The 27,660-nt window shown below is 35.8% G+C and overlaps 3 protein-coding genes across 4 annotated transcripts in view; 2 read left to right on the plus strand and 1 right to left on the minus strand.

Moving 5' to 3' along the window:
* The window catches only part of Smr (nuclear receptor corepressor smrter), a 436,555-nt gene that overhangs the window by 159,439 nt on the left and 249,456 nt on the right, over nt 1–27,660 (plus strand). The gene's annotated exons all lie outside the window — the stretch shown is intronic.
* The window catches only part of LOC147069834 (uncharacterized), a 132,633-nt gene that overhangs the window by 66,699 nt on the left and 38,274 nt on the right, over nt 1–27,660 (plus strand). The gene's annotated exons all lie outside the window — the stretch shown is intronic.
* Nucleotides 15,484–18,319, minus strand: LOC147069835 (uncharacterized). Its single transcript, XM_085950598.1, has 2 exons — nt 17,796–18,319; nt 15,484–15,927 (listed from the first exon to the last, which is right to left on the minus strand). The coding sequence occupies exons 1-2, from the start codon at nt 18,264–18,266 to the stop codon at nt 15,571–15,573; spliced, it is 828 nt and encodes a 275-aa protein (XP_085806724.1). The 5' UTR covers nt 18,267–18,319; the 3' UTR covers nt 15,484–15,570.

The raw sequence follows: 27,660 nt of genomic DNA on the forward strand, positions 1-27,660 counted from the left end.
TGAAAAAAATACGATATGGAATTTACGTCACTGGCAGCTGATATGGTGAACAAAGTATGTTCACGCAGTTCGAAGCCGAGGTGGGTACCTAACCTACATACCTGTGTGCAAAGCCGACTATATGCAGGCCGTGGTATGTGCGGTAACATGTTCGTAATAAATGAAGGTTTTCGGTTGCATATTTCGTTCAAATTATTGTCATTTATTTAAATATGCAACAAAAATGATTTTCTACTGTACTACCATATTGCATTCGAAATATGAGCAATAATAGCTCTACTATCGATGTCACGGCCTCCTGCACTGTCGATGTTAATATAATAGTGAAGAAATGTTGTGAGTTTAAGCAATATGGGCGTGTGAAACATTTCTCGGATTCTGAATGTAAGAAAAATCCAGAAAATATGAGTAACGCAACGTGGCATGGAAAGGTGCATGTTGGGGTTAACGCGGAAAGATCACAAAAGAAACCAATGGATACGGAAACAGACAAGAGTACTCGATGTGATTGAGGTCATCAGCATTGGCAATGGCTGAATATGTCGCTCGGTGAGTGGATAACCTCTGGACAAATGCCGTCATACATTGGTACCCAAGGGGCAAGAGACACCAAACGTCCACAGGGACCCCCTAAAACCCGATGGATGGATGAACTCGTAAAGTTCGATGGATGTACTTGGCGACGAAGAACTGGGGTCCGAGAAGATTGGAGGGAGCAATGGGAGCCCTTCATCCAGCAGTGACTAGATTCAGGCTGATGACAGCGTTAATAATTTGAAACGAGTAAGCATCTGCATATGTTTTCTTGGTCAGCACACTATAATAGTGTCGCCCGTCTTGTTTTGAAACTCAATACTTGGTACACATCGCATTTAATTTGTTTGTTGTGTATTTTTTCATTATCCAGTAGTCGGCCACTAGCTTCAAATTTCCAACTGCAAGAGAAAATGTAAACAAACATTCGATGCACATGCATTTATTTATGATAATATGATTTGTTGGGTGACTTAGCGATACATGATATCGATTTTTTTCTTTCGATATGGCATTCCTAAGCTCAGGGAAGCTATCGCCTGGCAACGTACTATCAGACGTTGCCGAAAGATAATGATAATTGATCTGTGGTCTCCACGGGCAGCGAAACGTCTCGCAAGCCGTGACCAGCAGTGGATCGACGGGTGATTATGATGACGAACCTTGGAACGAGAACCATTACCAAGACCCAAAAAAATGATGTTTCACTTTAGATCCAACTTGTACCTACCCCATAATTTCTTAATGAATAGAACTTGAATACACCACAATGAATTTTATTACCATATTAATTATTATTGTTATATAACATGCCATTCATTGCACTGTTATCTAAATCGAGATAAGAATATTGTTATTGTTACTGCAACCTGGACATAAGTAATCTGACTTTGCACCTTTATAGGGCAATATTACTAATCAACATTGCATAAAGAGATCATAAATTATTTTTATTATTTTGTCGATATTATGCCAAGTGCCATCATTTATAAGTGTGACAGTAATTGTCAATTATTATTCGACACAATGCCTCATAATTTATATATGTATTGATATACCTCACCATAATACCTATAATATTATTTTAGCTTCTAGATTTTAGAATGACAATACTTTTTGTATATCAAATGTTTCAGTACATTCTTCAATACTAAGAATTAATTCTCTTTCGAATAGGTACTTCGTTCATCTTTTTCGACCATATCCGATCCTAATAAGATCATAATATGGGTCTCCACAGAGTGGAGGTTTGTTTTAACAGATTTTGTTTTTACGAGAAATGGATGTCAGCAATTTGCTCAACCGATTAGGTCTATACTCTGACTCATACACAATCATTTGAAAAACAATGTGTATTTGTCAGACCCAGGACTCGAACCTCTGGGACCCACGACGCTATAGGCCGACGCTTCAGCCGTGCGGCCATCGAATCATCCATTAACATGTTGAATACATCCATTCAGGTGCTCAAGCACGTACATAAACATTTGTTGTTCTGTACTCAGGTCTTTTATAATTTCAAGTTTTTTTTATAATATTATTTGTTCATGTAGGTATGCTTTTATGTACAATTTTATAAATAATGACATTTTAAGGTGCATGCATGCATCGTTTATAATCAATAAATATATGAATCTTAGGTATCGCCTATGTAAAAAAGACAAACGCGACATCATTATTAACTGTGTTCTCATGATTGGCACAACAACATTCGATGTGTTCTCCCGGCGATCGAAACTAGGGGGGAAAGAAAACCCCCGTCCTTCATCCTTGGCAAAGTTTCGTCCCCCTCGGCCCTTATTAAAAGAAAACCCCGGGGGACTAAGTCCAGCATTTTCAGATAAGGCTGCTTACTTAAGAGACATGGAACTTACTTATCTCCACCTTGGTAATGTCACCCCCCTCCCCCACCTACAACAAGCTGAACTCGTCGCGTCTCCCGTGTCTTTTATCATCTGGAGATGAATGAGCCAACATTTTGTACAAGTTTGCTTTTTGCTCTGACTTATCTAAATCATTTTGAAGAAACAAAGACTGGGTAATTTTAATTAATCTTGGGTAGGCGGCCCACGTGGTCTAATGCGTAAGGCTTCGGCTCCGAGGGCTTCGGGCTTAATTACGGTGTGGACACAATATTTCACTGCTACAATCAATGCTGAAAATGTATCACTGAGGAAGCGGACAGTATTTCAAACGATGCGATAATAATTGTTTATGTTTGTAGCCACCATCTTTTGACGTTTCGGTAATATACGTGTGATAAGCGATTTTTGTTGTATAGTTGTAGCAATCATACCACCCAGCATTAAATGAGTGACACACTTTAATATGTATGTTTTGTTATAAAAATAGAGCGATAATATTGTCAGCATTTCCTAAATAATAACTAGATCAGTAGGGTTTGTTTTGATCTCTTAATTACGACAATATCTCTTGTAATATAATATATTATGTGCCTACTGCATTTGTATATATTGGAAGGACAATGCATGAATTCTCACTCAACTCATCGAGTCCGTCACGAAATGCACTACCTACTATTTTCACGAGTCTTTCACTCGACATGCTCAACGTCATTCCAGTCGATTCAAAACTCTCAGTTCATTAATATAATCAATCTCTTCATCATATCGATCTCACCAGTACATCATTATCCGTGAATATAATGCCGGGTCGACACTGGCAACCTCGTTAGATTTTACGATAATTATGATACTTATCATAAAATTTAATGAGGTTGCCAGCAACTTGTTGCCAGTGTGGACACGGCATAACATCACGTTATCATCCTTGTATTCAGTGTATTCTTTCAACGATCAATAACTCTCCTCAACAACCGAGCAACAACGACCTGTTATCTCCACCTCATCATCCACTACCATAGATATAGTTCAATATGCAGTAGGTAATTAATAAAACCATATCACTCATTTGTTATGTACCTAGGTACATAATGCCGGGTCCACACTGGCAACCTCGTTAGATTTTAACCCAGTGTGGACACGGCACAATATCTGCTCAAGTAAATCATACCTTATCAGTTAACCTTCGATTGTCGCCGGCGGGTAGCATTCGATTTTTTTTTGTTCATATTACACTATTGGCTCTCGCCAGAAGGAAGTAATCAAGATTATTTAGATCTTTATCGCTAATTATTATCAGAAGCAGACATCTAAATTTGTCCAAATCGTAACTCTTCTATTGAACGCAGACCAGAACCGTTAACTGTTATAGTATTCTAACATCTTAGTTCGTACTTGAAAAAATATTATGAGATTATTTATTATGTAATTTAGTGGATTGAAATTATTAATTAATATCGTTTTAATATCCGCAAACTCCACTACACATACGCAGAATTTCAACGCACGCACTTCAGAATTTACCTTGGCAATGATTCCTCATTTAATAATCTATGGAATTAATTTTTTTGAGTGAATTTAAATTTGTGGGCTGTCCCACGATGGCCGAGCGTTTACCGCGTCTACTTTTAATGTCGAGGGTCTCGGGCTCGCTTCCCGTCCCGGCAATATTCACATGTTTGTCAACGTGTGTTTGGACCCAGATTATGTATCATTCAAATTTAAATAAAAAAGGTCAAATTACACATTAAATTTATGTATCTATACAATTCTAAGACGTTCACAACATGACATCTAAAAACAAAGAAATAGTATTAAACCAGTATAAAACTAACATTGATGTCTTGTGTAAAACAAAAATCTGTTAATAATATTAATACTCTCGACCGAAGGTACCTACTTATCTGTTAGTTAGTTAATAGGGACCTAAAAGAGTGACACAGCAAGAAGAGGGGTCCCGTCCACCAGTATCTAAGTAATTTGGCCTTAGCAATTCTGATGATTTGACTGCAGTTTGTTTTGGTATCACCTCATGTTGGCATGATTCATCTGGAATTACGATTGTCCTAAAGAGCTCATGAATCTTCATGGTCTAAACAAGGGTAGTCAACATTGTCTCTACCGCCCACTAGTGGGCGTTCCAGCTTTCATGGTGGGTAGTAGGGGTTGATTTGAAATTTAAGGTGTATGATGATTAAACTGGCGCTAAGGTCCATTTAGGTCCATGGCTGACTGCACAACCATCCTCCAGGCGTCTCTGTCCAGAGCTTCTCTTTTCCAGTCGGTCACACCCAGCTTCGCTGCATCACTGCTGACGGCGTCCGACCATCTCTTCCGAGGTCGGCCTAGAGGCCGGATACCCACTGGGACTCCCTTGTAGACCCTGTAGAGAGCTCTGCTTTCTTCGCACTTTACAACGTGACTGGCCCATCTCAGCCTTCTTGCCCTCAGAATATTTCTGATCTTCGGCTTGAAAGACTCGTAAAGTTCGGCATTCTTACGAATGCGCCACCCTTGGTCCTCTTTAATTGTTCCAAGTATTCTTCGGAGAATTTTGTTTTCAAATACTTGGATAGCCTTTTCTTGTTTCTCCGTAATGCTCCAGGTTTCGCATCCGTAGAGAACTATAGGTTTTACGATCACGTTGTATACCCTAAATTTCGTTTTTCTGGACAGCAGTTTGGACCCAAATATGCTCTTCAATGCAAATAACGCTCTATTTCCACTCTTCAGTCGGCAGGCAAGCTCTGTGTCAAGATCATTTTTTTCAGAGATCCCAGTACCTAAATTATGCCACTTTTTCAAATATGGAATTGCCAATTACAATATTTCCAGAGTTATGAGTTACTAAGGTGTATGTATGACTGGATGAAAATCCTTTTACCGCAAACATTGAAGAGGCTGATACAACTTGCCAAGAAGAACTGTTAGAAATTAGATATGATGAAAGTAAACATAATAACATTCGATAGTGGTGGATATGAAAACCTATGGCAAAATAACCGCCTGAATATTTCCGAAATAGGAGACCTTCGTTTGTTCCTCACAAAAATTGAGCCATTCGGAGCATCATCCTCTAGATCTTATTAATAATTTAAGTAATTGAATCTAATTTCATCGCACTTCATGCTTCTATGTATGCAAAGTGTAAATAAAAAAATATATTTAACTACAGTAAGTTATTTTATAAATATCAAATTACTATTACTGTGTAACCGGTGGGCGGTTAGAAAATTTTACTACTAACAGATATACAAAAATGGGGGGGGTAGGTATAAAAAGGTTGACTACCCCTGGTCTAAACTCTAAAGGTATCTTAACACACTTTTAGAGGATTGATTGTTTGCTATTATCTGATGACATAAATACTGATTGATTAGCGCGAGAGTCCCAGTCGCGCGATTCGAACCCGTAACCCTTGCAGCAAAGATTTCAACTCTCGCACTGTGGCCTGGTAATGCTTAGCGCAATCCAATTATTGTAATTATTTCAAATTAAAACCACGACGGCACAAACAATACCGTGTTATCGCATCCATTGTCCGCCGTGAGATGCGATCCGGGATAGACAAGTAGCTACATGAATAATAATCATTTCCCATGAATAGTTTCTTTTTCCAAAGTAAGTAGGTACATACCTAGATTTTAGAATCTAGTGTATAAATCTCCCAACGTTTTTTGAGTCGCGTGACCCCCATTATAAAAATAGTCCAGTGGCCTGCGACCCAGCCACGTTTCCAACAGGTTGACGAAAACACATTCAAAATAATCATAAAATATAATTTTAAAGTGGATTATCAACTTAAGCCCATATTCCATTGGCAGATTGCGTCTGGCCCGATCGTCTGCCACGACTGTCAAACTCTATTCTCTATGGTTTTTAAGGATCGTGAGCGATCGGGTCGAAAGTGGAAAATTTTCTATTATCCGTCGTGCGATCCTTTCATTATCAAGCGAAGATTGCCGAAAGCGTACGAAAATAGCCGAATATGCGCCTGAGTCATGCAAACGGTCGTTCATTTCATCTGGTCGATTTCAACAGAACAACTACAAGATGGCGAAAACTTAAAAAAATATATATGGAGTATCACCGAGGACACAGTCCTCGTCGAATAAATACACGCCAAAGATATAGTGTGGAACGTAAAAAAATCCGCCATATTCAATGGCGATCACGCTGTTCTTCAGTTAGCCAACTTTTGACCCAGTGTTTTCGTTTACGGCTAGTCCTGACCGCCTGAGCCAGTTGAAATATAGCCATACTTGCTACAATAAATTAGTCTTTGGATTATTCGATTTCGATATTCGAATTACTCAATTGGTTTGGAGATTCAAGCTCGTCCAGTTATTCATGATGTAAAATAACAATAAGTATACAAACTTTCTATAAATGTCAAACGGCCGCATAAATTTTAACAGATCTGATGCTCGCTAGGTTTGACAGCTGACAGCTCAGTTTTGTTGACGTAAAATTGCGCGGGAATGCGTTCAGTGTAGCCACCAATCTAAGAAATATCTAGTTTTCACTCAACCTATATTTTTAATAATAGCAACACTAGTATTATTTTAACCAATCAAATCAAGGACCTACGAGATTGAATCGTTGCGTGTAATTGCAAATAGCTAGCGACAACGGTTGGCGTCGATCGTTGGATCGGGTTGGGTCTGTGCGTCTGCCAATGGAATATGGCCTATCACACTTTTACTCTGCCCGATTTTTCATTGTAGATTATCAATCATCCTTAGACTGTTATAGATACACAATCATCACATTCTTTCCTTCACTTCACTACCTCTGTTTGTTTACTGCCATACATTAATTATTATTAACCTTTCTCTAATCTCTTACAGATCGTATATTATCTTTTTCTTTGGCGACTGATTATTATCGTTTGTGGATGTATTTGTTCCCACTTTTAGCTGATTTTTTTGTATTTGTCTAAAGTCGACGAGATCAATAACGAGGAATTCAAGCCATGTACATAATATGCTTATATTATTACATTTTTGTAGTTTCCATGCCGCGAGTTTCCGAGTGTCACTCACATATCTTCGCCGTATAGTGAATATACACACTTTTTACATTAAATGTAAAAACGGAATTTTTGCGCAAATAAGGTTGTAACCACGTTGTTATTCATATATTTTAATATTGAATTTTGAGAAAGTAATTTATACTTTCTACAAACTAATAAAAAATATATTACGTTTGTTAGATATTTTTGAACCGATAGTGACGGAAGTTCTTTTTTTTCTTTCGACCATGTCCGATCCTAATAGGATCATAATATGGGCCTCCACAGAGTACAGGTTTGTACCTATTAACAGATTTTTGTTTTTACGAGAAATTTATGGCAGCCACTGCTCAACCTATTAGGTCCATACCCAAATTGAAAAACAATATGACGTACTTGCCAGACCCAGGATTTAAACCTGGGACCCTCGACGCTATAGGCAGACGCTTAACCCGCGCGGCCATCGTGGGACGTGTTACGCATCTTATAAATTTGACATTGTTAATATTTAGTGGAATTTCATCTTCTTCTGTTACTACAAACACGGAGCTCCCACACAACCCTATTTCAAAACATTTTTTTTTTGTTAATGAATCTGTAACCTTCTCCGATATTCGTCGTTTTTCAGTTTGAAATATAAAAAAAGTGAGCGTCGTCGATTTGTATTTCGAGATAATTGATTTTGAACATTTCATTATTCAATATCTCAAAATACACTATCGATTCTCGATGTCTTAAAGAAAAAAGTTCAAAAAAAGATGGCGCGCGCGTCTGTCATTAAATATCATAAAGCAGACTAGAACAAGGCCGTGTACTTAAGCTCGTAGTAAGTATTGTTTCAGCCCCTGCGGGTTGCGATGCGATCCCTGGGTTGGGAACCAGTGATACTGTGATGATCTCTGCTCATAATGAATTACGGATGTTATTCTACTTGCGTACTTACTTACGAGTACATTACCCATAGGTATCAAAATTACAGCCCTACATCTGTGTTCTTAATGGGGGGAATTTTCCAGCAATTATCATTAATGTATACTAGAATTCAAAATATATTAGCATAATACGTTGAAGAATAATAATTAGATAACGCTAGAGCAGTCGTCTCCAATATTTTTGTACCGAAGAGCTTTCACCGAATTTACTGCCTATGCTGCGAATGGAAAAATTCACTGCCCTGCAAACTTCTGCCACTATTTGTGTTAAGTATATCAAAATCAATGCACGATCATGCATTTTGTTCCCTTTCGACTCAACCGTCGGCGTAATGGCGCCGCAGGGGTTAATTTATTAACTTATAGTTGGTAAATAAAGAACATAGTGGCGCGGTGTGTTATGATGACGTTTGCTTTGGTTATTAATTATTAACATATATAATATATGCATATAGGTACCGTTTTGGGTTTTTTTGGTCCTTTGTTTTCGCATCCGCCATTATGGGTATGTCCTACTGCGATGTACCATTTAGAGTTTAGACTTTGGTACCTATTCTCATTTGATTTTCTTAAATTAATATTTTTCGCAGGATAGCGTTGGTAATAAAAACTTCGCTTTAATTCGCACAGATGACGCTAGCCCCGGCTCGTATTAAACAAAATGACGGTAGAAACGAATGCCTTTTTTATAAATGTCATCGAGTGAATTCAAATGTGCTATTCTACAATTTATTGTAACAGCATTTTGTTGTTGAGAACGGGGTACATGTTACCATCGGGGAGATTGAACCTAACTACTCAGTATCTCCGTTCTGTGTAGGTATTTAAGTATTACATCAAACTATGTAGAATCGCATAATGTAATCCTTGTACAAATAAATTACTTACCACGTTGTAACTTTGGTTATTTTAAATGCACCTAACCTCAAAGTGAAATCATAAATCGTGGCCGTCTGCTGCCTAATAAAAGCTAACCGATAGCCATAACTCACCAGGTTATAGGAGATATACAATTTGATTAATAAATTGGGATGAAATTCTTAAATTGTCGTTAGTAGACACAGAAATGGGCAGCGAGTGTCTTGCGATTGTAAACCACTGCAATAGGAATGTACTCGTCAGAATTTTCTTTTAAAAACAACAGAATGGCGATAAAAAAAGGAATGACACGATGTCTTTTAAAAAACCGAAACAGTTATGAAACGATCGAAAAAAATGTTCAGTAGGCCTTGAATACCCGCGGGTCTCATTAAAAGGCCTATTTTAAAGCGAGGTGTATTATGAAGGTAGGTACTCCACCTTACCTTCGTAAATTAGAAGCTTTTTAAAAGAATTTTTCATTTTAATATCCATCATGAAAGTATGTGCCCTATGTATTATTATTTGAAGTTAATTATTTTTCGAAATAATTACCGACGCATTTGTCCGTGTAATAAGGCCGGAATAAAAGGCAGAATCAAAGAATTTGGACAATTACTAGGTACTTGTTCGCTGGACCTCTTCAAATGAATGAGCATCGTGGAGTACTTTAATTACGTACTTATGATTTCTTATGTCTTTGGATGACATTAACGTTTCGACAAGCGAATGGAACATTGAGGATATCTAAATCCTTTTGCCATATTTTCTTATGGTAATTTCTTCAATTCTCTCGCTGCGTATTGTAACCAGCGGAAGTCAGGAATATCATGTGATCTTCGGGTATCGTCACTTCGGATCTGGTATGTTTTTTGCTTTTGTTTTGACTATGATTCCGGAGTCCGGACGCCATGGCCCCTTCAAGGGGGGTGGGGACTGACAGGGCTCTAGTCGGGGGGCGTGAGGGTCGACCAGTTAAGTGAGATAAACGTAGACCACAAATTTGCTCTAATAGTAAAAAAGTTATTTTACTAGAAAGTATTAACATTTTATAAATATATGAGGTAAGGTGTGAATTCTGTGAAAATACAGTGTTTCCTGACCAATACAAATGACTATTATTTACCCAATATATCGAATGGTCGCATGCTACTTGGCTACTGTAAAAGGGGGTTGTGATCAGTGCTTTATAATAATATGATGTCGAGTGCTGACAACTCAATAATTCAAATAGATTTATTGAAAAATAGGAAAAATCGCCAAAACTACACGGAACATCCTTAATTATACCTCTCAGAACCATGGGGTCCACGGAATACCATTTGGGGAACTCTACTGTAGAACATCACACTGCACATAACCTTGGCGATGGGTAGGGGGCCCGACATTCTGGATGTGGGGGCCATGTCGGACGCAGTCATGTGCAAAATCTAAACTCGGATTATATTACATGGCATCAGTAGATAGATAGATGAGGCGTCTAATTACAAAAAGCGACAAGTCCACAATTCAATATTTTCGGGAAACAACGTTTTTATGTTTCAAGCTTCAATTATTTGTTTTAACGTGAGATTATTTTTCCGTTGTATTCTATGTCGAAATTAGAACCAAATGGCAATTTGTTTCAGCCGATAAACTCTTAAATGTAATAAATATAGCCAAAATAAAATTGGACGTAGCGCTACTCGTACCTCACTTTTTAATTTATTCCGCATAAGGCACATATTTCCGTGGCACTGTGATGAGTTTACCAGATGCTACAGCATGGGAGACGCCGTTTTCAATATTGAACGTTCCCTTATTGGTTGACTTAAACACGCGCGAAATCAACCAAGCTTTAAATAATATGAAACACAGACTTGGCGCTTTTTGTAATAAATCGAGACTTAAAATATTTTTTTTCGTAGGGTTATGTCGCGTTTTGGAATTTATAGATCAATACATATTGTGTAAAATTATACAAAAAATACGTGCGTATTTTTTTCTCGATTTTGACCAAATGTGGACTTATCGCTTTTTGGAATTAGACGCCTCAGATACGTGTGTAGATGGCACAATGCATGCCTTAAATCTCAAATCATAACGTTGTTGTGCATATTTAAAACGTTTTTATGGAAACAAAATTAATAGTGTGTAGTAATAAACGTAAAATTACTTCATTGTTCCAAAATAGGTCACGTTAACTTTAAACCCTTTTTCAATCAATTACCCAATTTGTTTCGATTTGTAGCTTTTGCGAATTCTCGCGAAGCTCCAGAGTTCTGCGTACCTGTTTAGGAATCACTGATCTAGGTGGATAACTGTGAAATCTTACGTCAACGTACCCGGATTTGAACTCGTTCATATTATAAGTGCTGTTTTATTACATAATCCAAAATTAATCCACACCGCGCGCGCTTATAATATATTATAATTTTTGAATAATGAATTTACAGGTTTGGAATGCGTCTTCGCTGAAAGTATGGCTTCGCAATAGTGAATCACTTCGTTGAGGTTCGAATCCCGCGTGGGTGGATAGCATTATTCTGAGAATAATATTGTCGATCTATAGCGGCATTATGTGGATATATCATTATAGTAGTAACTCTTTCAAAACACGTTCTGGATATTGTTGTACAATGTGCTCGTTGACCACGGAAGCAAAAAAATGAGCTGACAGTTTAGAATTATTTGGACAGAGCACAACATGAACTAATCAGATATTTAGCTCAGAGACTCAAAATAAAGCAACGGCCGTCGATGATATATCTAAAATACAGAATCCCATGACTGGTACATTTGACTAGTAATCTCCAAATAATAGATTCGTAGAAGAGCGCAAGTGAAGTGTTTCCACGATTGGTGTGTTTGGGAAATATTCGTTAACAGGTCATGACATTAGCGGCCATTACATGAACATTCTTTACCGCGTGCTCAGGAGCGTACGCGCCAGAACCCGGTATTGAGCGCGTGATATCACGTGTGTCAGATGTTTGCTGCTAAAATTTACATCACGACTATATCCTGCATGATTGCCCAGCGTTTTGAGGATCGCGCGCCTTGATTGAGAGTCTAAACTAGAGGCATATCGCGCGTTCATTATCGCGTGATCCTGGAATTCGTTGGACTGTACAACAATTTAACGGTTTTAGCAGGAGTGTGTGATTTTATTGTCGCGTGTACTAAGATTTATTTTTATACAATAAGGCATCTGTACACGCTTGATTTGTACATTATAACGGATATAGAAAGAAGAAATATTATACTAGCTGTAGCTTGTGCAGGCGCAAGTATAAGCTTAAGTCAAAATAACATAAATAAGAAAAGTCTGGGTTTAAAGACCATAGACATATGGTCACCTACCCCTTATTCGTGAATTACATCAAAACTATCCCAATGATTTAAAAAATTACTTAAGAATGAACAAACAGTTCATCATTTGATTTATTACTAAATAAAGTGAAATAAATAAAGTGAAATTACTAAATGAAAATCAAAATTACAAAACAAGATACTCTTATGAGAAAAAGCATTGGTGCGGAAAAACATTTTACAGCTGAGTTGCGTACGAGAAAATCTCAATCTCGAGATTCGGGATTTCCATAAAAGAATTCTCGAGATTCGGGATCTGGAAATTGAAAAAAACCTGTAAAAATCCTAAAATCAGTGTAAAACAGACAAATTCGAAAAAAATATGATTTTTTTTTATTATTTATGTAAGAAGACAAACAAAATAGATGTAGGAAAACAAAAATAATTCAAAACATTACGTATTAAAATAGACTTTCAATCCTAAGAAAAGATTCTCGAGATCCGGGATTTCCCGAAATGTTAATAATTTCAATTCTCGAGAATCGGGATGGAAAATATCGAAAATTTCTCGAGAATTCCCGAAACCCAACTCTACTTACAGCTACACTAAGATTTTTGGCCACAGGACGATCATTTGAAGATTTAAAGTTCAGTTCAGGAATATCAGCTCCATCCCTTAGTATACTGATACCAGAAACGTGCGAAGCCATCTATGAAGTATTTAAAGCAGAATGTACGAAGGTAAGGAATGATTGAATTAAATTACACATATGATGGATCGGTAGACTTTATTTGTTGAAATTTAAAAAATAAATTAGATGAAAAACACAATATATCGTACATTTTTCCACTTTTCGTCCATGGACAGTGTCAACTGATATCAAGAAATACAAAATTACAGGTATAAAGAAGACATAATGCACACTTATTGTAAAACAGTAGTAACTGCAAATTCCATTGTTCTGAGACATAACAAAAATGTGGAAGTTTAGTATTTCAAAAAAACATAAAATAAAGTAAATCATAGCACTTATGACTGTCTTACATTAAAATCAGATGAAACACGCTGTAAATACATACTCTGATTAGACAGATATTGATAATTTTCTAATTTAATAATAATATAATTGAAAAAAAATAAAGGTTAATTTTATTACATTGGCAGACGCGCAGATCCAACCATATCCAACGATCCACGCCGACCGTCGTGACCAACGTCTTTACACTATTTGCAATTAATTACACGCAACGATTCGATAGCGTTGGTCCTCGCTTTTGATCAGTTTAAAATAAACATAGTGTTGCTATTAGATTGGTAGCTACACTGAACAGTTTTCCCGCGCAATTTTGCGTCAAAACTCAGCTGTCAAACTTAGCGGTCGCGTGTTCGGATATTTTCGTACGTTCTCGGCAATCTTCGCTTGCTAATGAATGGATCGTGACAGACGGAAATAAAATTTGTTCCAATTTGCTCACGATCCCGGAAAACCATAACTAATAGATTTTGGCAATCTTTGCTGACGATCAGGCCAGACGCAATCTGCCAATGTAAATTGAGCACTATACAGATTTATTTTTGACCGATTTTATTAAGGGGGGACATGCTCGTCGAAGGTCAAAATTGAGTTTTTATTGTATATTCAAACCATGATCCTGGACACTCCTTAAAGGTTGTAGATGATCTATTTATATAATTTTGAAGCCTTATTATCCTTTATAGTTATTTTAAACATTTGATGACTGCATGAAGTATTTTTGTTACATAAAATAGTATTCTTTTAAACCTCTCGCTCTAATGTTTTAGAATATAGTCATATTTCGGTACATAACTGTGCAGTGGTGTTAAGATTTTTTACATGTATTAATTTTTAAACGTATTTATAAAACCATTAGCATAATTTATTACGAGATAATTTTTGTAAAATATTCACGATAAAAAATTATATTGATAATCTCTGTGATCCCAAATTTGACAAGAATTAGGCATTTTATTATTCAAAAAATCGGCAAGAATAACACATTTCAAGATGATTCTAAAGATATTTATTATAAGCTATGTCTTTGACCATTTAAGTGTAATAAACATCTTATGAATAATGATTGCTTTATAATAATTATTGACCTAAGAATAAGGTAGTGTTTTTTTGAAATACGCCATTTCTTTTGTCATTCCCCAGTGGTTAAGCTACAACATACGGCCGTAGCCATAAATTAACAAACTATAATTGAAGTAGGGAGTAAAATGATATTAACGCGCGTGTTTGAACATGTACAGTTTAAAAAAAAATTAAAAAAAATTCGGTAAGGTACATGTTCAAACACGCGCGTTAACATAATTTTACTCCCTACTTTAATTATAGTTTGTCATTTTATGGCTACGGCCGTATGTTGTAGCTTAACTACTAGGGAATGACAAAAGAAATGGCGTATTTCAAAAAAACACTACCTTATTCTTAGGTCAATAATTATTATAAAGCAATCATTATTCATAAGATTTTTATCAGACTTGAATGGTCAAAGACATAGCTTATAATAAGTATCTTTAGAATCATCTTCAAATGTGTTAATCTTGCCGATTTTTTGAATAATAAAATGCCTAACTCTTGCCAAATTTGGGATCACAGAGATTATCAAAATAATTTTTTATCGTGAATATTTTACAAAAATTATCTCGTAATAAATTATACTAATGGTTTTATAAATGCGTTTAAAAATTAATAAATGTAAAAATTTTTAACACCACTGCACAGTCCTGTACCGAAATATGACTATATTCTAAAACATTAGAGCGAGAGGTTTAAAAGAATACTATTTTATGTAACAAAAATACTTCATGCAGTCATCAAATGTTTAAAATAACTATAAAGGATAATAAGGCTTCAAAATTATATAAATAGATTATCTACAACGTTTAAGGAGTGTCCAGGATCATGGTTTTAAAATACAATAAAAACTCAATTTTGACCTTCGACGAGCATGTCCCCCCTTAATGCTATTTGTATGTAAAAAAAAAATACATCAACTATCGAAAAAAATGCCAATCCCGGGATCGTCAAATTGTAATCCCGAAATCCCGGGATCAAAATTTTGGCTCGGGATTGGATTCCCTAGTTGAATGGGAGGGCGAAAACTTGGTTGAATAAAAGGAAGACGTTCCCGGTCGGGTATTACATTCACCGTTGCATATGTCAGTTTCTTCCTTCAGTTTTTTTAATAGACCCTGTCGTAAAACCATATTTATAAGTGATTCCGCATAAATGGCTTGCACATAATCCATTTTTTGTAGCTTCTTAGTCACAGTTATTCCAGTAGCATCATATTCGCCGATTTCTTTAGTGTTTGCCTTATTATCATTGAAGAATTCAACCTGGGAATTAGGCGCCTTCCTTTTTCTAGTTTGTGTGGTTGGATTAGGAGTGGTCTCATTGGCGTCAACCTGGAATAAATTAATATACTTATAACACGTTACAAAATTAAAGTCGAACTTGGTTATTACGAGGAAGGTGAGACCGTCTAAATTTGCTCGTTATATATATAACATTTTTCTGAAATTTTTCAAAATCTGAAAACCATCGTAAAAATCCCCGGAACAAGCATGGCATTCATAAACTATAAAAGAAGTTGTTTATTGTAATGAAGTCCTGAGCCGCCGGCGCTGTTTCGCGGTAAATTCCTACTGGCTTCACAAAGCTTGGATATTTTTACATGCAATTTCAACCATATGCGTGGATACTTTTTTAATGTTGTCGGCGAAAACACCAATTAGGTACTTAGACACTTAACTAGTGTCATAAACGTAATCCGATCCCGGCGGCATCGGTCTAGTTTACTGCCCGGTCTGATTTTATTGCATCGGGTCGATAATGTTGTTTTTAAATGATTGACATATTAACAGTTTTGCTCGGGATACCCGAGAAGTAGCTCGTTATAAAAGTGAATAAATGTATGGAGGAAGTCATACTAAAATTGTCAACGAATGTTTCCTCATTACATCCGAGATCTCTTTATTTCCGTGATCGTAATAACCAAGTTCGACTGTAGTATATTTTCAGTTTCCAATTACAAAAGAAGAATTGACCAACAAGGCGGACGAGTTTCAAAATAAGTGCCAATTTATTAGCTGTGGAGGTGCGATGGATGGAGAACATAATCTTCGAATAGTGCGACCACCACATTCTGGAGCAACATATTACAACTATAATAACTTCTACAGCATTGTATTAATGGCGTTAGTGGGTCCTAATAATTATGAGTTTATATTGGTATGTCGATGTAGGAAAAAATGGAAGATTTTCAAATGGAGTGTGTTTGAGCAATCGCGGACCACAAAAAATCAAAAAAATTATATTTACACTATTTTTGAAACAATAATTGTCGAAATATAATACAACCCCACTTCAAATGTTGGGTTTCTAGATAAAACACGCCCCCGTCCTTATATGAAACGATTTATGACTATTATACGCTGTATAGTGTATACAATAGTGTCATTCATTCCGTAAATGACTTTTTAATTCATTGTGAACCCTTGTAGGTGCACGAGTTCTGAAAGAAGTTTATTACTTGAAATTTAAAAATGGATACTAACTATTTTTGAACAGCAGACAATTTTTGCGGCCCACCCAAAAATCTTCGCGGACCACCGGTTAAGAAACTATGTGTTTACATATAGGTATAGATTTTTACCGAAAACTTAAAAATATACAGTTAAATTTTCCTGAAAATAACGAAAAACTATAATTTTGTATTTCTTGGAGATGAAGCCTTTGGATTAAAGAAAAAAAAAATAAAACCATACCCACCCCACAGAGGGAACTGGATAGAGACAATCGAATTTTTAACTACAGGTTATCACGTACTCGAAACATAGTTGAAAATGCATTTTGGTATAATCGCAGCCAGGTTTAGAATACTACATAAATATGAAACCAGACAATATTTTTTGTTATTTGGTATTAGCAATTTGTGCACTGCATAATTATTTACGTGTGTCTAGTGATTCATATCTACCACCAAATATACTGTTGATAGGGCAGATTTAATTACATGCACAACGGAAATTGGCGATTGGCATACCAATTCAGTGGAATTGCTCGGTTTAGATAGAACGAAGTGGTAACAGATACACAACAGTTGAATCTACGCAAAATCGAGACAATTATAAAATATATTGTAATTCAGATGGTAGAGTAGAATGGCAAGATCTCATGGTAACATCTGGAAGAGATTGAAGTTTAATTTTGTGACCATAATATAACTTTACATATTAATACTACTATAGTAATAAAATTAAATATAACTCACGTCTACTGTGTTTATTTCCTGGCTCGTGGTCGGAAAATCCTGCGTAACAGATTCATCCTCAATATCCCCGATCTCCTGTCTCCCGTCGATATAAATTTCTAGCAATGGATCCACATTTGACATGCTTGCCGTTGGAAGCTCTTGATCCTTCGTGAATAGCAGCAGATCGTAATACCACAATGATGGGACATATACTTCATCACTTCCGCTACCGTTACGTTGACTTTCCTCTACCTTTCTTAACTCTTTCCGAAAAGAACCCCTGAGGCTTTGAATTTTTTTTACTACAAAGTCTCTATTTGCCTCCGGAAATCCCCTCTTTTTAAAGAAATTAATTATTTTTACATAGGCGTCATCGCGTAAATTTCTATTGTTATATGCCGCTGATTTGACCCTCCACAAACATGGAAATGTTTTGTACATGTTCATGAGGTCCGTAATAAATTGCCGCGAGAAATTGCGAACGTCCATTGTGAGTTGTGACGGAACGTGTTAAAAAACGATTTGACGTGTGACACGCGTGAAAGACTGGACGCGACTAACCTCACTCTTTCCGCTGTTCGCTCCGTGACTTCAGACACACGATCTTTCCCGCGCGACATCCCGTATACTACGCCAGTGTTGCCAAGGCAAAATTTAAAATATCAGCAGATTTTGCTAAATGCAATATTTTATATGTATTAGATATGATTTTAAAATACGGAGAGAATTCACATTGTGCAGATAACGATTTTCATGCACCTCATAATATGCTCGTATAATAAGTATGAAAAATAACAATAATTATAACTATTCAGTAGACATGAGCCCTTTGTAAACCTTTCAATAATGCCTCTTGTTATAATTGTTCAACATCGTTAAATTTTATTTGTTATTTTATGGAAAACAATACCTTATAAACAATACATTATTTTATTATAAGCAATGATGATGTCGGTAGGTAAAATGGCACTCTTCAGTAGAGTTAAAATGCTTTCTTTGTCCATTTGGAAGCGTCGTGCATAAAAAAGGCGTGCGTTAATCATTTTTCAAGTTTATTTAAGTATTTAAATGGTCATCAGTAGTTAACTTGCAAATATCGAGAATCACTAAATATCAAAAATTCAGTAATGTATTGGCAAAAGATATCAGTAGATCCACTGAAATTTCAGTAGACATGGCAACGCTGGATTTTGCGTCTGCAGTTTTTACCGACAACCAGAGGGAAACGAGAAATGGCCAACATTTTCTACAAGTACCTACATCTGTTCTCAGAGGTGTAAGTAATCCTTAAGTCACGTAGGTGTATTCGTTTGTATACCAGACAGTTATGCAGCTGACTGTACCACAGTTCACCGTGAGCTGTTGTATCCGAAATAGATGGTCGTATTGTATTGAGGTCAAATTCATGTAAATCGTGTCTAAATAAAACCTCATAATAAAATCACCAGAATACAAGGGAATGACGGAAAAAAAATGTGTAGGTACCTACTTAATACTATACAATTACATCGTATATATTTATATAGAATTTTGAAAGATTTAAAAGTAGGTACCTACTTGTAAGACGTATCAGGTCGTACCTATCAAAATCTGATAATAATGACAGCGTTATTATCACTGTTTGTAATGCTCCACAGATAACGCGTTATTTTTTTTATCTCAGTGGTATACGGCCATCTCTTTCCGATGCAACAGATCAAGATGAGCGGTGATACGGCGAAATGTTTTCTTTATATACCTATAAAAGGGAAGCTAAAATAGTGTTATTAATTCACAGTGCAGCTTATTTGTAAACAATAATTTTTTGCAAGTATTTGGATTTGTTAAATTCCGATCGATAGTTAAATTTTTATGTTTTTTCTCCTTCCTGAATAATTTGCCCAAATGGAGTTAGCCGGTTAATCTGCAAACCGTCGAGTCGGTCGAGTAGGTACCTACTCGTTGAATTATTTTTTTCCATTTATATTTAGGCTCTGTCTCTAATTGAAAAGGTTTTCTTCCGAGGTCTGCTCAAAACTAACAAATTTTATCAGTAAGATGTTATCTATGTGTATGGCTGTCTCACTGTGTATCTTTTGAGTCAGTGACGTCCCGTGGGGGTAGGCAGATTGAGCGTCGCTTGGGGGCGGCAAATCGAGGATTTTCATTAGGTATTCATATAAAAATAGGTACCTAAACAATAACGCAAACATCTTTCGATTAAAACATATTGCTCACTTGTTGGAAACAAAATGTATTAATTAACATGAAAGGTTTAATTGGACTGTATTCTTTTTCGTCGGGTTCGCGATATCTAGTTTACTTCCGTTGTCCTTGGACGTCATGTCCTTGATGACTATCAATGACACGTGTAGATTTGCGAATTATTTTGAATTATAGGTAGGTACTATCATTGCCCTCCATTTTGTTAAGTGAAAACAAACTTCACTTTTATTTTGTTGTCTGGTTTTTCGTCTGGATTTGGGATGTGGAGGTGAACATATAACACACCGGAATTGTTTTGGAAACGGCAAGGTATATTTACGTTAATATATTCTAAACGGTTACATTTTTATACAAAATCTTTTCGATTTAATTTTGACGAATAGCGAGGTTAACACTGCTTACAGCGTTGCTGTCAAAAACGCTTCTCTCGCTAAAACCAACGGTCTCTTGATAGCCGTACAAAATGCGGCGTTGCCATTCGTATTTTTTTTTAACGCTATTCAGACAATGTTGCCGGCAGATATTTAACATTATTTAATTATTTTCGCAATCAGCCGTTACTATTTGTTGGATTTGATACCGATTCGGGCCTCTCCAGATACACAAAGACATCCCCAAATGGGGACCATACGGGGGTGTCACAGTACATACTTACTTACCTAATTAATTTATCCAAATATTTTTGCCAGTTTTGAAAGTCGTAAGGTGTATTTTTAAATGTAACCTATCTATTGAAGAAGCATTGAAATTAGATTTAGTGGTATATATTTTGTTAGTAATGCATCCATACAACACATTTCTTAGATATTGGAGTCATGAAAGGATGATAAAAATACTGCATAAAAAATGAGGCGGTTTTTTTGTCTAGGGACATCACAGCTCTTGACACGTGGTCGAGTCGAAAGCGTTCGATGGCTAGTTGTTAAATCGCCTGTAATATCCCACGTGGGATGGTGGGGCTCGTTTGTATGTTAATTGATGCCGTTAATAATCCTGAAACGGCCGTAAAAATATTTCCACACCTGAGTCGAGAAATAGCATTGAAATAATGGCACATAGCGAATTTTAATATAACGCCCATTAAAAGTCAAAGACTGGCTCCGTAATTTAAAAAAATAGTACTTACTTAAATATTGCACGCACCCACTAGGGATTTATTGCAATTTTCAGAATTATTATTATCGTTGTCTACTTGCCATTACTATATACTCTCAGTAATCCGCCGCTAGTTTATCGGACAACTACTATAATCCGCCGTTATTTTTGCTAGTTGAAATTACAAAATCAAGCTCTATAATTCGCCGGTATTCGATTTTCAAAGTCAGTAGTCCGCCGCGCACAAGTATGCAACGCAGATGAGACGGGTTTATTTTGAAAACTTCTCCTTCGTAAAACGTACTTTCATCGCGAAGAAATTAATGTACCAGGGAGGAAAGTGCCCAAGGATCGCATCACAATTATTGTGCCGTGCTCCAATGCAACCGGGACACAAAAAATGAAGCTTTTGGTCATAGGGAAAGCCAGGACATTCAAGAATATCTGCCTCATTGAACAACTGGTTGTGTCAAGTGATTTACTGTTGAATATTTAGTTAATAAGCTTAGCTTATAAATATGTGGGTATAAATTTAGTAAATACTTGATTTTGATTATAAATACAACCGTAATTTGCTAGTACAAATTTCCCAAAAAAACTATTTTGACGAAATACCTGTTTTAATTTTTACCATAATTAATAATACATTCTTTCTTTTTTTCTTTCGATCATGTCCGATCCTAATATGATCATATGGTCCTCCACAGAGTACAGAGGTTTGTATTAACAGATTTTGTTTTTTTTTTTACGTGAAATGGATGTCAACGACTTGCTCATCCGATTAGGTCCATACGCTGACAGACACAAATTGAAAAACAATATGTGTACTTGCCAGACCCAGGATTCGAGCCTGGGATCCACGGCGTTATAGTCCCAACATTTACATAATATTGGTGATCTAAGATACAACAGAAAAAGAGAATAATAAGAAAGGAAAAAAACATAACATTTAAAAATTCGATCAATGTTCATTATAAAAAAAATTCAAGATATAGGGTTTAAGAAAAATTCAACGGTGGAGAAATACATATTGTAATTTAAAACTTTAAAAGTATTTATTTTGCGACTTTTTAGTTTAGATAATAAAGGCGAGGTGGTAAAGTAAAAATTCGAAAAGAGCACCCCAAAATACATTTTAAAAAAGTATAAAAACTCCCGCGAAACTTTCTAGGTAAACACGTAATGACTGGGCTAGTATACAATTAAAATCACGCGATGTTACGTACGTATCTGCATTATTTTAATGAATTCCGTCCAAAAATAGGTGCGGACAAGTCCTCCCTCACTTCGAAAGCACTCCAATAATACACCCATTGAGATGCCTGTCGCTGTGAGAGAATGCTACGTCGGAATTCCGACAGTCCTACCTACCTTTTACAATTCCCTCTTTCCTCCCTATCCGTCGTAATTAAATCTACTACGCGTGTAGTGCTTTTATCCTCCGGGAGGACAATAACTATAGCCGACTCGAATTCAGATTCTTTCTAATGCCTGTAAATAATAATTCACTTCGAAATTGGTTAAAAGCGTTGCGAGTTGATCCATTTTCGTTCGTCCGTATGTCGGTCGATTGTCATGCCTAGCGCAACAATGTCAACTCGCACATCGAAACTCATCTCGCCTAAAAACGTGTCTAATACGTCGATGTGGCGTCATTGTAATTTAGCGAAACAACATAACACGCGTTGCCAAATGGAGCTTTGCAGATTGATCGAATGCAACTGTTTCGTCTGAAAAAAAGATCTGGCTGTTGCATTCGACATGTAGCATCCTTCTCGGGCTCCGAGTCGGAGGGTCGAAGTCACAAAGAAACACCTACGAATTGGTCATTCTTATACCGGCTCGCCGATCACCGTATTGAAATATCAATACGTTTCGAAGGCTACGCGCGACTGTCGCTAGATAGCTGTGCGAGGTTGTGTCATGCAACACTGCCCCGGCTGGTCTCGGAAGTTTTGATTTATGGCTGTCAGGCACACGAAGCGAGTTGTGATGGGCAAGCCGGCTAAAGATAACCCTGCAAGAATAAGGCCTAACTTCGGTGAAACAATTGATAGGTGAGCGTATCAAAGTAGTCTTTGTCACGGGTCATAATTGTAACTGACTGGGAGAGCATTCACTTTGCCCTGAGGGAAGCAGAGGATCGAGAGGGCTGGAAAGTCTTGGTTGTTCAAAAGATGACAAAATTCCAAGGTGGTTACAATCCTCAGCCAAGAGGGAATGACCCAGACTATTTAGAGAGAATGTAATACGGTACATTTAAAAAAAACTACCAAGCCGAACAGCCCCCCCCCCCATTACAATCAGTAAAAATAAGTTTCAATTCTCTATTTTTTAATTGATCAGTTTTAGTCGTTGGTTTTAGTGAATATTTTTTTTATTGAACGAATAACTATTCACGTAGGTAGGTACATAATTCGAAAACATATTACTTATGTATAAATATTTGAAAAAAATCTCGAAATAAAATCTATACTTAGTGAGATAAATAGTAAAAATCGTTCGATTACCTACTTTTGTTATGCAAATTATATTAAAAAAAAAAATAGTTTTGCTAAATAATCTCCGTCGACAAGGGTTTGGAATTTTTGAGATCTCCTGGTTTCACTCTTATATCACTGGTGGCTTGGTGTCCTTGGTAGTACGTACGTGTTCATTACGCTTGACGAATCACATGTCGAGTAGACGCTTGAATTTAACCGCACGCAAAAATACCCTGCGGCACACTTGAATCCTTGCACACCGGCTGGGAATCTCTGACACACAGTTAAGCAAGTGTGCTCTCTTTTTATCTCATATCTGTAATACAGTTTAAATAGGGCTCGTTTTAGAACTTCTTCCCCCGATATGTAATCGAATCAATATAATAATATATCACCTGTAGTTAATAAAGTTACCCATTCAGAAGCCCAAAGTGAAAGCATCGATCGATTATTTGTACGACAGTGTAGGTATCCAATACCGATGTAATATCAAAGTACACACCACACCTTCATGCTGGTTATACACGTATGCAATCGTGCAGGGTGGATTATGTCTATGTGCGATGCGGGGTAACCAACTACCACTCTACTACATCTGATGTTGAATCCGGAGCGGGTGGGAGGGGGCTGTATTTATAACTGAATAGGGGAGGTCGTAAACTATTATGAATTTTACAGGGTTGGAAGAGAGCACAGGTGCGATAGTGTGTGAACACATCCGCGTAAATGCCGAGGCAACGAACGCTAGTTACGTAGGTAAATAGTTTGTAAATAATCTTTCATGTGAGGTAAAATTTGATATGACCGTGTCAGTTAATTTGTGCGAATGAAGGTAATCGATTGTATTTTACCGAAAATGCGATTTAGCAATAGAAATTGTGTTATAAACAAAATTCCTATCTTGTCGCTATTATACTTCCCGTGAAAAAGTAAAAAAATGCTTGTTTGTCAGCAGCGTTGCCAACTTAAGACTCAGCTGAACAGGAACAAGGTCATTCATAGTTTAGTCAGAAATAAACCTCAGCGTTGAAAGGACGTCATTTTAATTCAGTCTAACCTCAAAAACCTCTAACCATCGGGGATTTATTTTAAGAAACGCAATAATTATTAATTACAATTCTCGGTCGAACGAATATCATTATTATTATTCCCTTCAAACATAACATTTATGCGACGTAACCTGAAACCGGCCGAACGAATACAGGGCTGTCAAAATAATATCAATCTAATTTTACGTTTTAAAGAGTTACAAATTTAAAGTTAAAAATAGCTTACTGTACCGATGGAATAATTACATACTTCCAAGCGTCAAACGGCATACAACATTCATCTAAAATAATTATGAAAAGACTAGCTGATTATGTTATGTTATTTTTGTATTGTTCTTATTTTTTTGCTTATCAAAATATTTCACATATTATCTGATGATGTGTATTTTGGATATATCGTCATATGTATCTGGTCTCATTAAAATTGCTATTAAGTTGATATAACATAGGAAAATCTGTAAATCATTAAAATGTTAATTTCGTTATAGTTTTTAATTAAACCGGTGCAATTACATATTAGATTTAAACACTGTTGTACTGTGTGACTTTTATAATATCAGATAAAACTGTAGGATGTCAGCAAAAGAGTAAACAAAACCCAGCTCATGGGATAACCGAATGGTAGGCAACTGTATATATTATATTTTCCCGCCAAATTGCACACAATTAAAAACAATTTATCATAAAAACAAGTAAGACATCTTCGACAGCCCTGGGTGATTGATTCGATAAAGTCGGCAGTTTTTTTTGTCTTGTTCTCTGCGATCGCTAGCTTTGAATAAAAAAAAATCTATGGGTGACCATTTTTTATGAGTATAAATTATTTCTTGCATTGGCTTTTATTAATTAATAATTATTGTACCTACCAACTAAAAGTAAAGTTGCGTTACTTGTTTGTAAAAGTGTCAGACTAAATTAATTAAACTAATCGGGTAAGTAATAAAAAGTCATTAATTGAGTTAGCATTTACTTGGTAGAATTCCATTTTAAAAGAAATGAAAATATAATTAATTATGTTTTCATTTCTTTTAATAAAAAGTCACTTTCTTTTATAATAAACAGACATCACTATATTAATTTTTTTTTAAATATGCATTAGAATTAAACAATATGTACCCATTTTTTTTAAATAGTTATGTTATAGGTCTTACATATTCAAAATAAATACTATTCATTAATAATGTTTTTTGGATAGCACATGAAATAAAAATGTAGGTAGATATGTATTTCAACATCCTTCGTATGTTTAGCTCTCGGACAATTTCAGGTTAAAACGTTATTAATATATTATTATTAAGTTTATATCGTGGCTATCCATCATATTGGTTGCAATGTTTTCCACCAAACACCTGATTAACAAATTGAATTTAGTAACATTTACGTATATTAGAAGATATCATTTTTTGGTCACCCCATATTTTATACACTTTGACAGTGTTATGATTTAAATTAAATAAGAGATCATTATTATTACTTTAGACCAAAGCATTGTCGGCGACCTTTGCATATTACCAGTAGAGCAACAATTCCGGACCACATGTAAAAAAATCATATTTTCAATTCTCAAGGGCAATTCTGTAGAGCGTCCCCTTAAGGGGCGGCTGAAGAGCTCCGTATTCAAATATAATTTAGTACGAAATCGACCTCGGCGTCGTACGCACGTTAATTTAAATCGATCTTTTGGCAAAAATCACTAATCATCGGAGATTTTATTTAAAAAAAAAACATTATTATTAGTATTATTACTATTGTCGACCTTCTACATTATTATTATTGTGGACAATCTTACATTATTATTTGATAAACACCACCTGCACGTGTCCGCTGATCAGAAAACAGGGCTGTCAAAATAATATAATATTTGTAAAATGTTAATTTCATCATAGTTTTTAATCAAACCTGTGCAAGTACATACTGATAACTTGGGTGGATATCGTGGCAAACATACTATTGATATATCTACGGGTATATTATTATTATAACCCAATTCAAATTGAACATAGGTTGATACTCAAATACTATTATAGTATCTTTATGATTTCGAGAAAATAATACGATGGAATATATTATATAATCCATTTTGGTTGCCAGTTTTTACTGCGATGAATCACTGTGTTCCTTACTGTCTTTTTTTATTCGTAGGTTTGTTTACTATGTACACCGAGAAATTTCCATTAATAATATCGGAAATGAGTTGGAATATAATGCAACCAAAACTGGAAAAATTCTATTATGGGTGTTTACTTTTTGAATTAGTTGACCCCAGAAAAACAGGTACATGCCACTACGTGAACCACAGTGGATATTATGCCGGGTCCAAATTGGCAACATGTTGCCGGCAACCTCGTTAAATTTTACGATAAGTATGATAATTATCGTAAAAATTTTTAAGCCATTATGATAATTATCGTAAAATTTATCGAGGTTGTCGCGCGACATTGTTTTGCGCCAGTGTGGACCCGGCATTAGATGCACAAAACTTAAATAAAATATATTATAAATTAAATTTAAAAAGTACAATATAATTAATTGCGTCGGCAGCCCTGTCAGACACTTTTTCTAGTGACAGTCATTTTTTATAGTCATTTTTTATATGCCCGCCAGTCCGATGGATTAATAAAAAAATAATGTGTCTAGTGACTGTATGTTAATAATTATTTTTAGGCACTCTTAATATAATATATAATTTCGCCCATTGGCTTTACCTACCACTTGTTTCACTAGTATAAAAGTGAAGTTGCGCAGGCAATAAAAAGTCACTTTCTTTTTATAGGCAGACAGTAAATTCTACGTTTTAAAAAATATGCATTAGAATTAAACAATACCTATTATTTTTAATATGTAGGTCCTAAACATTACAAATAAGCACTATTCATTAGTAATGTTTTTTGGATAGCACATGAAATAAAAATGTAGGTTGATATGTATGTCAACATCCTTCGTATGTTTAGTTGTCGGACAATTTCAGGTTAAAAAGTTATTAATATATTATTAAGTTTATATCGTGGCCAACACATAATCAAAAAAGTTATCATATCCATCATATCAGTT

Source organism: Rhyacophila brunnea, unplaced genomic scaffold (genome assembly GCF_057557595.1).
Source record: "Rhyacophila brunnea isolate RB1 unplaced genomic scaffold, BYU_Rbru_1.0 scaffold_23, whole genome shotgun sequence".
Classification (NCBI taxonomy): domain Eukaryota; kingdom Metazoa; phylum Arthropoda; class Insecta; order Trichoptera; family Rhyacophilidae; genus Rhyacophila; species Rhyacophila brunnea.

What these genes read in the sequence shown, in the direction of transcription:
- LOC147069835 (XM_085950598.1), bottom strand. Translation starts at nt 18,266, where the DNA reads ATGGACGTTCGCAATTTCTCGCGGCAATTTATTACGGACCTCATGAAC. An exon ending in AGGAAATAAACACAGTAGAC is followed by an intron (nt 15,928 to 17,795) that starts GTGAGTTATATT and finishes AATTTATTCCAG; the next exon opens with GTTGACGCCAATGAGACCAC.